The sequence below is a fragment of the Heterodontus francisci genome, chromosome 19 (genome assembly GCF_036365525.1).
Source record: "Heterodontus francisci isolate sHetFra1 chromosome 19, sHetFra1.hap1, whole genome shotgun sequence".
Classification (NCBI taxonomy): Eukaryota; Metazoa; Chordata; class Chondrichthyes; order Heterodontiformes; family Heterodontidae; genus Heterodontus; species Heterodontus francisci.
The window spans coordinates 20,751,033-20,764,806 of NC_090389.1; the positions used below are offsets into that span (position 1 = coordinate 20,751,033).

The 13,774-nt window shown below is 64.9% G+C and overlaps 1 protein-coding gene across 1 annotated transcript in view; it reads right to left on the minus strand.

The window, feature by feature from the left end:
• Positions 1–12,232, minus strand: part of LOC137380328 (uncharacterized) — a 53,657-nt gene extending 41,425 nt beyond the window's left edge. The window contains exon 1 of the mRNA XM_068052260.1: positions 11,926–12,232. Within this exon, the coding sequence (XP_067908361.1) occupies positions 11,926–12,232 (307 nt within the window). The remainder of the gene's footprint in view (positions 1–11,925) is intronic.
• Between the last annotated feature and the right edge of the window lie 1,542 nt (positions 12,233–13,774).

The following is a 13,774-nucleotide window of genomic DNA, read 5'->3' on the forward strand; positions in this document are numbered from 1 at the left end:
TAGTTGCCCTCTCTCTCTCCCTCTCTCCCAGTTGCCCTCTCTCTCTCCCTCTCTCCCAGTTGCCCCTCTCTCTCTCCCTCTCTCCCAGTTGCCCGCTCTCTCTCCCTCTCTCCCAGTTGCCCGCTCTCTCTCTCCCTCTCTCCAGTTGCCCGCTCTCTCTCCCTCTCTCCCAGTTGCCCTCTCTCTCTCTCCCTCTCTCCCAGTTGCCCTCTCTCTCTCTCTCCCTCTCTCCCAGTTGCCCTCTCTCTCTCTCTCCCTCCCTCTCTCCCAGTTGCCCTCTCTCTCTCTCCCTCTCCCTCTCTCCCAGTTGCCCTCTCTCTCTCTCCCTCTCTCCCAGTTGCCCTCTCTCTCTCTCTCCCTCTCTCCAGTTGCCCTCTCTCTCTCTCTCTCTCCCTCTCTCCCAGTTGCCTCTCTCTCTCTCCCTCTCTCCCAGTTGCCCTCTCTCTCCCCACCCCCTCCCTCTTGCTGGCCCTCTCTCTCCCCACCCCCTCCCTCTTGCTGGCCCTCTCTCTCCCCACCCCCTCCCTCTTGCTGGCCCTCTCTCTCCCCACCCCCTCCCTCTTGCTGGCCCTCTCTCTCCCGCACCCCCTCCCTGCCTCCCCCCCCCCCCCCCTCATCCTCCCTGCCTCCCCCCCCCCCCCCTCATCCCTCCCTGTTGCTGGCCCTCTCTCTCCCACCCCCCCCCCCCCTCCCTCCCTGTTGCTGGCCCTCTCTCTCCCACCCCCCCCTCCCCCTCCCTCCCTCCCTCCCTTTTGCTGGCCCTCTCTCTCTCTCTCACCCCCCCCCCCACTCCTCCTCCCTGTTGGCTGGCCCTCTCTCCGCCCCCCCTCCCTCCCTGTTGCTGGCCCTCTCTCTTTCCCCACGCCCCCCCCTCCTCCTCCCTCCCTGTTGCTGGCCCTCTCTCTCCCACTCCCTCCCTCCCTGTTGCTGGCCCTCTCTCTCCCCTCCCCCCCCCTCCCTGTTGCTGGCCCTCTCTCTCCCCCCTCCCTCCCTGTTGCTGGCCCACTCTCTCCCCCTCCCTCCCTGTTGCTGGCCCACTCTCTCCCCCTCCCTCCCTGTTGCTGGCCCACTCTCTCCCCCTCCCTCCCTGTTGCTGGCCCACTCTCTCCCCCTCCCTCCCTGTTGCTGGCCCACTCTCTCCCCCTCCCTCCCTGTTGCTGGCCCACTCTCTCCCCCTCCCTCCCTGTTGCTGGCCCACTCTCTCCCCCTCCCTCCCTGTTGCTGGCCCACTCTCTCCCCCTCCCTCCCTGTTGCTGGCCCACTCTCTCCCCCTCCCTCCCTGTTGCTGGCCCACTCTCTCCCCCTCCCTCCCTGTTGCTGGCCCACTCTCTCCCCCTCCCTCCCTGTTGCTGGCCCACTCTCTCCCCCTCCCTCCCTGTTGCTGGCCCACTCTCTCCCCCTCCCTCCCTGTTGCTGGCCCACTCTCTCCCCCTCCCTCCCTGTTGCTGGCCCACTCTCTCCCCCCTCCCTCCCTGTTGCTGGCCCTCTCTCTCCCCCTCCCCCCCTCCCTCCTCCTCCCTGTTGCTGGCCCTCTCTCTCCCCCTCCCTCCCTGTTGCTGGCCCTCTCTCCTCCTCCTCCCCCTCCCTCCCTGTTGCTGGCTCTCTCCTCCTCCTCCTCCTCCCCCCCTGTTGCTGGCCCTCTCTCTCCCCCTCCCCTCCCTCCCTGTTGCTGGCCCTCTCTCTCCCCCTCCCCTCCCTCCCTGTTGCTGGCCCTCTCTCTCTCTCCCCCTCCCCTCCCTCCCTGTTGCTGGCCCTCTCTCTCCCACCCCCCCCTCCCTCCCTCCCTTTTGCTGGCCCTCTCTCTCTCTCTCTCTCTCTCACCCCCCCCCCCCAACTCCTCCTCCCTGTTGCTGGCCCTCTCTCCGCCCCCCCCTCCCTCCCTGTTGCTGGCCCTCTCTCTTTCCCCACCCCCCCCCCCCCCCTCCTCCTCCTCCCTCCCTGTTGCTGGCCCTCTCTCTCCCACTCCCTCCCTCCCTGTTGCTGGCCCTCTCTCTCCCCTCCCCCCCCTCCCTCCTCCTCCCTGTTGCTGGCCCTCTCTCTCCCCCTCCCTCCCTGTTGCTGGCCCACTCTCTCCCCCTCCCTCCCTGTTGCTGGCCCACTCTCTCCCCCTCCCTCCCTGTTGCTGGCCCACTCTCTCCCCCTCCCTCCCTGTTGCTGGCCCACTCTCTCCCCCTCCCTCCCTGTTGCTGGCCCACTCTCTCCCCCTCCCTCCCTGTTGCTGGCCCACTCTCTCCCCCCTCCCTCCCTGTTGCTGGCCCACTCTCTCCCCCTCCCTCCCTGTTGCTGGCCCACTCTCTCCCCCTCCCTCCCTGTTGCTGGCCCCACTCTCTCCCCCCTCCCTCCCTGTTGCTGGCCCCACTCTCTCCCCCTCCCTCCCTGTTGCTGGCCCACTCTCTCCCCCTCCCTCCCTGTTGCTGGCCCACTCTCTCCCCCTCCCTCCCTGTTGCTGGCCCACTCTCTCCCCCTCCCTCCCTGTTGCTGGCCCTCTCTCTCCCCTCCCCCCCTCCCTCCTCCTCCCTGTTGCTGGCCCTCTCTCTCCCCCTCCCTCCCTGTTGCTGGCCCTCTCTCCTCCTCCTCCCCCTCCCTCCCTGTTGCTGGCCCTCTCTCCTCCTCCTCCTCCCCCCTGTTGCTGGCCCTCTCTCTCCCCCCTCCCCTCCCTCCCCGTTGCTGGCCCTCTCTCTCCCCCTCCCCTCCCTCCCCGTTGCTGGCCCTCTCTCTCTCCCCCCCTCCCCTCCCTCCCCGTTGCTGGCCCTCTCTCTCTCACCCCTCCCCGTTGCTGGCCCTCTCTCTCTCCCCCTCCCCGTTGCTGGCCCTCTCTCTCCCCTCCCTCCCAGTCGCCCCCTCTCGCCCTCCCTCCCTCCCAGTCGCCCCCTCTCGCCCTCCCTCCCTCCCAGTCGCCCCCCTCTCGCCCTCCCTCCCTCCCAGTCGCCCCCTCTCGCCCTCCCTCCCTCCCAGTCGCCCCCTCTCGCCCTCCCTCCTCCCAGTCGCCCCCCTCCTCGCCCTCCCTCCCTCCCAGTCGCCCTCCCTCCCTCCCAGTCGCTCTCCCTCCCTCCCTCCCAGTCGCTCTCCCTCCCCCCCCTCCCAGTCGCTCTCCCTCCCCCCCTCCCAGTCGCTCCTCCCTCCCCCCCCTCCCAGTCGCTCTCCCTCCCCCCCCTCCCAGTCGCCCTCCCTCCCCCCCTCCCAGTCGCCCTCCCTCCCCCCCTCCCAGTCGCCCTCCCTCCCCCCCCTCCCAGTCGCTCTCCCTCCCCCCCTCCCAGTCGCTCTCCCTCCCCCCCTCTCCCAGTCGCCCTCCCTCCCCCCTCTCCAGTCGCCCTCCCTCCCCCCTCCCAGTCGCTCTCCCTCCCCCCTCTCCCAGTCGCCCTCCCTCCCCCCTCTCCCAGTCGCCCTCCCTCCCCCCTCTCCCAGTCGCCCTCCCTCCCCCCTCTCCCAGTCGCTCTCCCCCTCTCCCAGTCGCTCTCCCCCCTCTCCAGTCGCTCTCCCCCTCTCCCAGTCGCTCTCCCCCTCTCCCAGTCGCTCTCCCCCTCTCCCAGTCGCTCTCCCCCTCTCCCAGTCGCTCTCCCCCCTCTCCCAGTCGCTCTCCCCCTCTCCAGTCGCTCTCCCCCTCTCCCAGTCGCTCTCCCCCTCTCCCAGTCGCTCTCCCCCCTCTCCCAGTCGCTCTCCCCCCTCTCCCAGTCGCTCTCCCCCTCTCCCAGTCGCTCTCCCCCTCTCCCAGTCGCTCTCCCCCTCTCCCAGTCGCTCTCCCCCCTCTCCCAGTCGCTCTCCCCCTCTCCCAGTCGCTCTCTCCCCCTCTCCCAGTCGCTCTCCCCCTCTCCCAGTCGCTCTCACCCCCTCTCCCAGTCGCTCTCCCCCTCTCCCAGTCGCTCTCCCCCCTCTCCCAGTCGCTCTCCCCCTCTCCCAGTCGCTCTCCCCCTCTCCCAGTCGCTCTCCCCCTCTCCCAGTCGCTCTCCCCCTCTCCCAGTCGCTCTCCCCCCTCTCCCAGTCGCTCTCCCCCTCTCCCAGTCGCTCTCCCCCTCTCCCAGTCGCTCTCCCCCTCTCCCAGTCGCTCTCCCCCTCTCCCAGTCGCTCTCCCCCCTCTCCCAGTCGCTCTCCCCCTCTCCCAGTCGCTCTCCCCCTCTCCCAGTCGCTCTCCCCCTCTCCCAGTCGCTCTCCCCCTCTCCCAGTCGCTCTCCCCCTCTCCCTCTCTCCCAGTTGCTCTCTCTCTCCCTCCCTCTCTCCCAGTTGCTCTCTCTCTCCCTCTCTCCAGTTGCTCTCTCTCCCTCCCTCTCTCCCAGTTGCTCTCTCTCTCTCCCTCCTCTCTCCCAGTTGCGCTCTCTCTCTCCCTCCCTCTCTCCCAGTTGCGCTCTCTCTCTCCTCCCTCTCTCCCAGTTGCCCTCTCTCTCTCCCTCCCTCTCTCTCTCCCAGTTGCCCTCTCTCTCTCCCTCCCTCTCTCCCAGTTGCCCTCTCTCTCTCCCTCCCTCTCTCCCAGTTGCGCTGGTCCTCTCACTCCCCACCCCCTCCCTCTTGCTGGCCCTCTCTCTCCCCACCCCCCTCCCTCTTGCTGGCCCTCTCTCTCCCCACCCCCTCCCTCTTGCTGGCCCTCTCTCTCCCCACCCCCTCCCTCTTGCTGGCCCTCTCTCTCCCCACCCCCTCCCTCTTGCTGGCCCTCTCTCTCCCCACCCCCTCCCTCTTGCTGGCCCTCTCTCTCCCCACCCCCTCCCTCTTGCTGGCCTCTCTCCCCCCACCCCCTCCCTCATGCTGGCCCTCTCTCTCCCCCCACCCCCTCCCTCTTGCTGGCCCTCTCTCTCCCCACCTCCCCCCCCCCCCTCCCTCCCTCTTGCTGGCCCTCTCTCTTCCACCCCCCACCCTCCCTCCCTCCCTCTTGCTGGCCCTCTCTCTTCCACCCCCCCCCCTCCCTCCCTCTTGCTGGCCCTCTCTCTCCCCCCCCCCCCTCCCTCCCTCTTGCTGGCCCTCTCTCTCCCCCACCCCCCTCCCCTCCCCCTCATCCCTCCCTGTTGCTGGCCCTCTCTCTTTCCCCACCCCCCCCCCCCCCCCTCCCTCCCGCTGGCCCTCTCTCTTCCGCCCCCCCCCCTCCCTCCCTCTTGCTGCCCTCTCTCTTCCACCCCCCCCCCTCCCTCCCTCTTGCTGGCCCTCTCTCTTCCACCCCCCCCCCTCCCTCCCTCTTGCTGGCCCTCTCTCTTCCACCCCCCCCCTCCCTCCCTCTTGCTGGCCCTCTCTCTTCCCCCACCCCCTCCCTCCCTCTTGCTGGCCCTCTCTCTCTCATCCCTCCCTGTTGCTGGCCCTCTCTCTCTCTCTCTCCTCTCTTACCCCACCCCCCCCCCCCCACTCCTCCTCCCTGTTGCTGGCCCTCTCTCCCCCCCCCTCCCTCCCTGTTGCTGGCCCTCTCTCCTCCTCCTCCTCCTCCTCCTCCTCCTCCCCCTCCCTCCCTGTTGCTGGCCCTCTCTCTCCCCCCTCCCCTCCCTCCCTGTTGCTGGCCCTCTCTCTCCCCCTCCCCTCCCCTCCCTGTTGCTGGCCCTCTCTCTCCCCCTCCCCTCCCTCCCTCCCTGTTGATGGCCCTCTCTCTCCCCTCCCTGTTGATGGCCCTCTCTCTCCCCCTCCCTCCCTCCCTGTTGATGGCCCTATCTCTCTCCCCCTCCCTCCCTGTTGCTGGCCCCTCTCTCTCCCCCTCCCTCCCTCCCTGTTGATGGCCCTCTCTCTCCCCCTCCCTCCCTCCCTGTTGATGGCCCTCTCTCTCCCCCTCCCTCCCTCCCTGTTGATGGCCCTCTCTCTCCCCCTCCTCCCGGTTGATGGCCCTCTCTCTCCCCCTCCCTCCCTCCCGGTTGATGGCCCTCTCTCTCCCCCTCCCTCCCTCTTGATGGCCCTCTCTCTCCCCCTCCCTCCCTCCCTGTTCGATGGCCCTCTCTCTCCCCCTCCCTCCCTGTTGATGGCCCTCTCTCTCCCCCTCCCCTCCCTCCCTGTTGATGGCCCTCTCTCTCCCCCTCCCCTCCCTCCCTGTTGATGGCCCTCTCTCTCCCCCCTCCCCTCCCTCCCTGTTGATGGCCCTCTCTCTCTCCCCCCTCCCCTCCCTCCCTGTTGATGGGCCCTCTCTCTCCCCCTCCCCTCCCTCCCTGTTGATGGCCCTCTCTCTCCCCCCTCCCCTCCCTCCCTGTTGATGGCCCTCTCTCTCCCCCTCCCCTCCCTCCCTGTTGATGGCCCTCTCTCTCCCCCTCCCCTCCCTCCCTGTTGATGGCCCTCTCTCTCCCCCTCCCCTCCCTCCCTGTTGCTGGCCCTCTCTCTCCCCCTCCCCCCCCTGTTGCTGGCCCTCTCCCCCTCCCCCCCCCTGTTGCTGGCCCTCTCTCTCCCCCTCCCCTCCCTGTTGCTGGCCTTCTCTCTCTCCCCCTCCCCTCCCTTCCCTGTTGCTGGCCTTCTCTCTCCCCCTCCCCTCCCTTCCCTGTTGCTGGCCCTCTCTCTCCCCCTCCCCTCCCTGTTGCTGGCCCTCTCTCTCCCCCTCCCCTCCCTGTTGCTGGCCCTCTCTCTCCCCCTCCCCTCCCTGTTGCTGGCCCTCTCTCTCCCCCTCCCCTCCCTGTTGCTGGCCCTCTCTCTCCCCCTCCCCTCCCTGTTGCTGGCCCTCTCTCTCCCCCTCCCCTCCCTGTTGCTGGCCCTCTCTCTCCCCCTCCCCTCCTTGTTGCTGGCCCTCTCTCTCCCCCTCCCCTCCCTGTTGCTGGCCCTCTCTCTCCCCCTCCCCTCCCTGTTGCTGGCCCTCTCTCTCCCCCTCCCCTCCCCTCCTCCTCCTCCCCTCCCTCCCTCCCTCCCTGTTGCTGGCCCTCTCTCCTCCTCCTCCCTGTTGCTGGCCCTCTCTCCTCCTCCTCCCTGTTGCTGGCCCTCTCTCCTCCTCCTCCCTGTTGCTGGCCCTCTCTCCTCCTCCTCCCTGTTGCTGGCCCTCTCCCCTCCTCCTCCCTGTTGCTGGCCCTCTCCCCTCCTCCTCCCTGTTGCTGGCCCTCTCTCCTCCTCCTCCCTGTTGCTGGCCCTCTCTCTCCCCCTCCCTCCCTGTTGCTGGCCCTCTCTCTCCCCCTCCCTCCCTGTTGCTGGCCCTCTCTCTCCCCCTCCCCTCCCTGTTGCTGGCCCTCTCTCTCCCCCTCCCTGTTGCTGGCCCTCTCTCCTCCTCCTCCCTGTTGCTGGCCCTCTCTCCTCCTCCTCCCTGTTGCTGGCCCTCTCTCCTCCTCCTCCCTGTTGCTGGCCCTCTCTCCCCCCTCCCTCCCTGTTGCTGGCCCTCTCTCTCCCCCTCCCTCCCTGTTGCTGGCCCTCTCTCTCCCCCTCCCTCCCTGTTGCTGGCCCTCTCTCTCCCCCTCCCTCCCTGTTGCTGGCCCTCTCTCTCCCCCTCCCTCCCTGTTGCTGGCCCTCTCTCTCCCCCTCCCTCCCTGTTGCTGGCCCTCTCTCTCCCCCTCCCTCCCTGTTGCTGGCCCTCTCTCTCCCCCTCCCTCCCTGTTGCTGGCCCTCCCCCCCCCCCCTCCCTGTTGCTGGCCCTCTCTCTCCCCCCCCCCCCCCCTCCCTCCCTGTTGCTGGCCCTCTCTCTCCCCCTCCCTCCCTGTTGCTGGCCCTCTCTCTCCCCCTCCCTCCCTCCCTGTTGCTGGCCCTCTCTCTTCCCCTCCCCTCCTCCTTCTCCCCTCCCTCCCTGTTGCTGGCCCTCTCTCCTCCTCCTCCCTGTTGCTGGCCCTCTCTCTCCCCCTCCCCTCCCTCCTCCCTGTTGTTGGCCCTCTCTCTCCCCCTTCCCTCCCTCCTCCTGGCCCTCTCTCTCCCCCCCTCCCTCCCTCCTCCTGGCCCTCTCTCTCCCTGTTGCTGGCCCTCTCTCTCTTCCCCCCCCTCCCCTCCCCTCCCCTCCCTGTTGATGGCCCTCTCTCTCCCCCTCCCCTCCCCTCCCTGTTGATGGCCCTCTCTCTCCCCCTCCCCTCCCTGTTGATGGCCCTCCCCCTCCCCCTCCCCTCCCTGTTGATGGCCCTCTCTCTCCCCCCTCCCTGTTGATGGCCCTCTCTCTCCCCCTCCCTCCCTGTTGATGGCCCTCTCTCTCCCCCTCCCTCCCTGTTGATGGCCCTCTCTCTCCCCCTCCCTCCCTGTTGATGGCCCTCTCTCTCCCCCTCCCTCCCTGTTGATGGCCCTCTCTCTCCCCCTCCCTGTTGCTGGCCCTCTCTCTCCCCCTCCCTCCCTCCCTCCCTGTTGCTGGCCCTCTCTCTCCCCCTCCCTCCCTCCCTCCCTGTTGCTGGCCCTCTCTCTCCCCCTCCCTCCCTCCCTCCCTGTTGATGGCCCTCTCTCTCCCCCTCCCTCCCTCCCTCCCTGTTGATGGCCCTTTCTCTCCCCATCCCTCCCTCCCTGTTGATGGCCCTTTCTCTCCCCCCCCCCTCCCTCCCTGTTGATGGCCCTCTCTCTCCCCCTCCCTCCCTCCCTGTTGATGGCCCTTTCTCTCCCCCTCCCTCCCTCCCTCCCTGTTGCTGGCCCTCTCTCTCCCCCTCCCTCCCTCCCTGTTGATGGCCCTCTCTCCCCCTCCCTCCCTCCCTCCCTGTTGCTGGCCCTCTCTCTCCCCCTCCCTCCCTCCCTCCCTGTTGCTGGCCCTCTCTCTCCCCCTCCCTCCCTCCCTGTTGATGGCCCTCTCTCTCCCCCTCCCTCCCTCCCTGTTGATGGCCCTTTCTCTCCCCCTCCCTCCCTCCCTGTTGATGGCCCTTTCTCTCCCCCTCCCTCCCTCCCTGTTGATGGCCCTCTCTCTCCCCCTCCCTGTTGCTGGCCCTCTCTCTCCCCCTCCCTCTCCCCCTCCCTCCCTGTTGCTGGCCCTCTCTCTCCCCCTCCCTCCCTCCCTGTTGCTGGCCCTCTCTCTCCCCCTCCCTCCCTGTTGCTGGCCCTCTCTCTCCCCCTCCCTCCCTCCCTGTTGATGGCCCTCTCTCTCCCCCTCCCTCCCTCCCTGTTGCTGGCCCTCTCTCTCCCCCTCCCTCCCTGTTGCTGGCCCTCTCTCTCCCCCTCCCTCCCTGTTGATGGCCCTCTCTCTCCCCCTCCCTCCCTGTTGATGGCCCTCTCTCTCCCCCTCCCTCCCTGTTGATGGCCCTTTCTCTCCCCCTCCCTCCCTGTTGATGGCCCTTTCTCTCCCCCTCCCTCCCTGTTGATGGCCCTTTCTCTCCCCCTCCCTCCCTGTTGATGGCCCTTTCTCTCCCCCTCCCTCCCTCCCTCCCTGTTGATGGCCCTTTCTCTCCCCCTCCCTCCCTCCCTGTTGATGGCCCTTTCTCTCCCCCTCCCTCCCTCCCTGTTGATGGCCCTCTCTCTCCCCCCTCCCTCCCTCCCTGTTGATGGCCCTTTCTCTCCCCCTCCCTCCCTGTTGATGGCCCTCTCTCTCCCCCTCCCTCCCCCCCTGTTGATGGCCCTTTCTCTCCCCCTCCCTCCCTCCCTGTTGATGGCCCTTTCTCTCCCCCTCCCTCCCTGTTGATGGCCCTCTCTCTCCCCCTCCCTCCCTCCCTGTTGATGGTCCTTTCTCTCCCCCCCTCCCTCCCTGTTGATGGCCCTCTCTCTCCCCCTCCCTCCCTCCCTGTTGATGGCCCTCTCTCTCCCCCTCCCTCCCTCCCTGTTGATGGCCCTTTCTCTCCCCCTCCCTCCCTGTTGATGGCCCTTTCTCTCCCCCTCCCTCCCTGTTGATGGCCCTTTCTCTCCCCCTCCCTCCCTGTTGATGGCCCTTTCTCTCCCCCTCCCTCCCTGTTGATGGCCCTTTCTCTCCCCCTCCCTCCCTGTTGATGGCCCTTTCTCTCCCCCTCCCTCCCTGTTGATGGCCCTTTCTCTCCCCCTCCCTCCCTCCCTGTTGATGGCCCTCTCTCCCCCTCCCTCCCTCCCTGTTGATGGCCCTTTCTCTCCCCCCCTCCCTGTTGATGGCCCTTTCCTCCCCCCTCCCTCCCTGTTGATGGCCCTTTCTCTCCCCCTCCCTCCCTCCCTGTTGATGGCCCTCTCTCTCCCCCTCCCTCCCTCCCTGTTGATGGCCCTCTCTCTCCCTCCCTGTTGATGGCCCTCTCTCTCCCTCTCCCTCCCTGTTGATGGCCCTCTCTCTCCCTCTCCCTCCCTGTTGATGGCCCTCTCTCTCCCTCTCCCTCCCTGTTGATGGCCCTCTCTCTCCCTCTCCCTCCCTGTTGATGGCCCTCTCTCTCCCTCCCTGTTGATGGCCCTCTCTCTCCCTCTCCCTCCCTGTTGATGGCCCTCTCTCTCCCTCTCCCTCCCTGTTGATGGCCCTCTCTCTCCCCCTCCCTCCCTGTTGATGGCCCTTTCTCTCCCCCTCCCTCCCTGTTGATGGCCCTCTCTCTCCCCCTCCCTCCCTCCCTGTTGATGGCCCTCTCTCTCCCCCTCCCTCCCTGTTGATGGCCCTCTCTCTCCCCCCCCCCCCTCCCTGTTGATGGCCCTTTCTCTCCCCCTCCCTCCCTGTTGATGGCCCTCTCTCTCCCCCTCCCTCCCTGTTGATGGCCCTCTCTCTCCCTCTCCCTCCCTCCCTGTTGCTGGCCCTCTCTCTCCCCCTCCCTCCCTCCCTGTTGATGGCCCTCTCTCTCCCTCCCTCCCTCCCTGTTGCTGGCCCTCTCTCTCCCCCTCCCTCCCTGTTGCTGGCCCTCTCTCTCCCCCTCCCTCCCTGTTGATGGCCCTCTCTCTCCCCCTCCCTCCCTCCCTGTTGATGGCCCTCTCTCTCCCCCTCCCTCCCTCCCTGTTGATGGCCCTCTCTCTCCCCCTCCCTCCCTGTTGATGGCCCTCTCTCTCCCCCTCCCTCCCTCCCTGTTGATGGCCCTCTCTCTCCCCCTCCCTCCCTGTTGATGGCCCTTTCTCTCCCCCTCCCTCCCTGTTGATGGCCCTCTCTCTCCCTCTCCCTCCCTCCCTGTTGCTGGCCCTCTCTCTCCCCCTCCCTCCCTCCCTGTTGCTGGCCCTCTCTCTCCCCCTCCCTCCCTCCCTGTTGATGGCCCTTTCTCTCCCCCTCCCTCCCTGTTGATGGCCCTTTCTCTCCCCCTCCCTCCCTGTTGATGGCCCTTTCTCTCCCCCTCCCTCCCTGTTGATGGCCCTCTCTCTCCCCCTCCCTCCCTGTTGATGGCCCTCTCTCTCCCTCTCCCTCCCTCCCTGTTGCTGGCCCTCTCTCTCCCCCTCCCTCCCTGTTGCTGGCCCTCTCTCTCCCCCTCCCTCCCTCCCTGTTGATGGCCCTCTCTCTCCCCCTCCCTCCCTCCCTGTTGATGGCCCTCTCTCTCCCCCCCTCCCTCCCTCCCTGTTGATGGCCCTCTCTCTCCCCCTCCCTCCCTCCCTGTTGATGGCCCTCTCTCTCCCCCTCCCTCCCTCCCTCCCTGTTGATGGCCCTCTCTCTCCCCCTCCCTCCCTCCCTCCCTGTTGATGGCCCTCTCTCTCCCCCTCCCTGTTGATGGCCCTCTCTCTCCCCCTCCCTGTTGATGGCCCTCTCTCTCCCCCTCCCTGTTGATGGCCCTCTCTCTCCCCCTCCCTGTTGATGGCCCTCTCTCTCTCCCTCCCCCTCCCTGTTGATGGCCCTCTCTCTCCCCCTCCCTCCCTGTTGATGGCCCTCTCTCTCCCCCTCCCTCCCTGTTGATGGCCCTCTCTCTCTCCCTCCCCCTCCCTGTTGATGGCCCTCTCTCTCCCCCTCCCTCCCTGTTGATGGCCCTCTCTCTCCCCCTCCCTCCCTGTTGATGGCCCTCTCTCTCCCCCTCCCTGTTGATGGCCCTCTCTCTCTCCCTCCCCCTCCCTGTTGATGGCCCTCTCTCTCCCCCTCCCTCCCTGTTGATGGCCCTCTCTCTCCCCCTCCCTCCCTGTTGATGGCCCTTTCTCTCCCTCTCCCTCTCTCCCTGTTGATGGCCCTCTCTCTCCCCCTCCCCCTCCCTGTTGCTGTATCTGTCTTTCTTTTTTTCCCTCTCTTCCCCCCAGTTGCTGTGTCCATCTCTCCGCACTGACCGTTTCGCCACCCCAGCAGCCGGCCAGTCCAGTCCAGTTCACTCCGCCGGGGGACGGTACAGGTCAGGTGGTGACATCGAACTTCCCGCCCAATTGCAAAGTAACGCGAGAAACAGTGACAATTATAAGAACCAAATTCTGCTTTGTTTTTCAATTGGTAAATTAATTGTTCGAAACAGGGTCCTGTCGAACAGGATGAGGTTAGATTATTTTCAGTCTCTCCCTGCATCGGTAAAGGGCCGGTCACAAGGTTTCTGATGAATGGGATTCGCTTGGACACCAAGGCTGAGCAGAGCTGGATGGTCATTCAGTTACTCCATGGAAACTGCTGGGAATCACCTTTGGACCATGGCTGCTTCCGATTCTGCATGTTTCAATGCTTTTTTCTGCAACTGTTTTGACCTTATATTTCTGCCCAATCTTTGGAAGCCTCCAAACCCAATAAGGACCCCCTATCCTTGATGTCTCTTTCGCCCAGCAACTTGACTGTTCAAATGCATCTATATATGGTGTTCTGTGGGAGGCAGGGGGAAATTTCACAGAGCTTTAGTTTGCTTAAGGTCATACCTATAGTGTGGGTTCAATAAGTTGGGTAGAACCCTTAATTGGTGTGTGATCTGCTGGAAGGAATGTTCTTAAGACATTGAGAATGCTAAGTATAAAAAAAACTCAACAACTTGCCATCCTCGCATCTAGACAAGATCATGGAAGCCATCATAGATACAAAATTTACCAAAGGCTCTCTGGTTATCGTATTAAGAGATTTACAGTTTTAAAGTTGGTGAGATTACTCAGTTTGTTAGCATCCTTCCACCTACGAAAGATGATGGACACGCAGCAAACAATCCATTTAGGTAGGGTGTCGTCTCTTGGTGCACCTTTGCTGATGGCTGTGAAGGCCAATCCTTGAGAGGCAGGTTCTGCCACAAGTGCTGCATGAGAAGCTGCCAAGTGACGCTGTGAGTTGTTGTTTTTATGTTGGCACCTGTTGCCAAGCCGCTGCAGCCACTGGTTGTCGTCATAGTGCACACCAGTCCACAGGATGTTTCACCATTTCCCTCTTTTGCAAGCTAGCTAGTGACTCCCACGTGTGATAGTCGACATTTGGGGCCTTCATGTCACGCTTGCAAGCATCCTTGAAGCAAAGCTTTGGATGCCCCACTGGCCGTCTAACCCTGGCTACCTCACCATACAGGTTTATTATTATTGTTGAGGTTATTATTCCTATTGGTAGGGTGTATTAATGGTGGTAAGGTTTATTAATATTGGGAAAGTTTAGTATTAACAGCAGTATGATTATTATTACTATTGGTAATGTTTATTACTATTGCTAGGGTTTATTAGTATTGGTAGTAGCAGGGCTTATTAGTACCGGGGTTTATTTGTAGTACCACAGTTTATTATCTAATAGATAGAGAAATGGCAGGGCTTCTCCAACCTCTAGAGTGCACATTATGTGCTAAGTGGGAACTCCAGGATTCATCTCGTGTCCTAGATAACCATATATACAGGAATTGTCATCAGTTGCGGCAGCTTGAGCTCCAGGTTTCGGAAATTGAGCAACAGCTGGCGTCACTGCAGAGCATCCGTGAGGTATCAAGCCTCATGGATAGCAGGTTTATAGATGTGGTCACCCTGCAGATTGAGTATGCAGGGAGAGTGGGATTGGGTAGCCAGCAGACAGTCAAGAAGAAACATGCAGGTCGTGCATGAGACAGAAACAGAAACAAAGAATTGTTACAGCGCAGAAGGAGGTCATTCGGCCCATCATGTCTGCACCAAAGAGCAATTCACATAGTGCCATTTCCCCGCCTTCTCCCCGTAACCCTGCACATTCTTCCTTTTCATA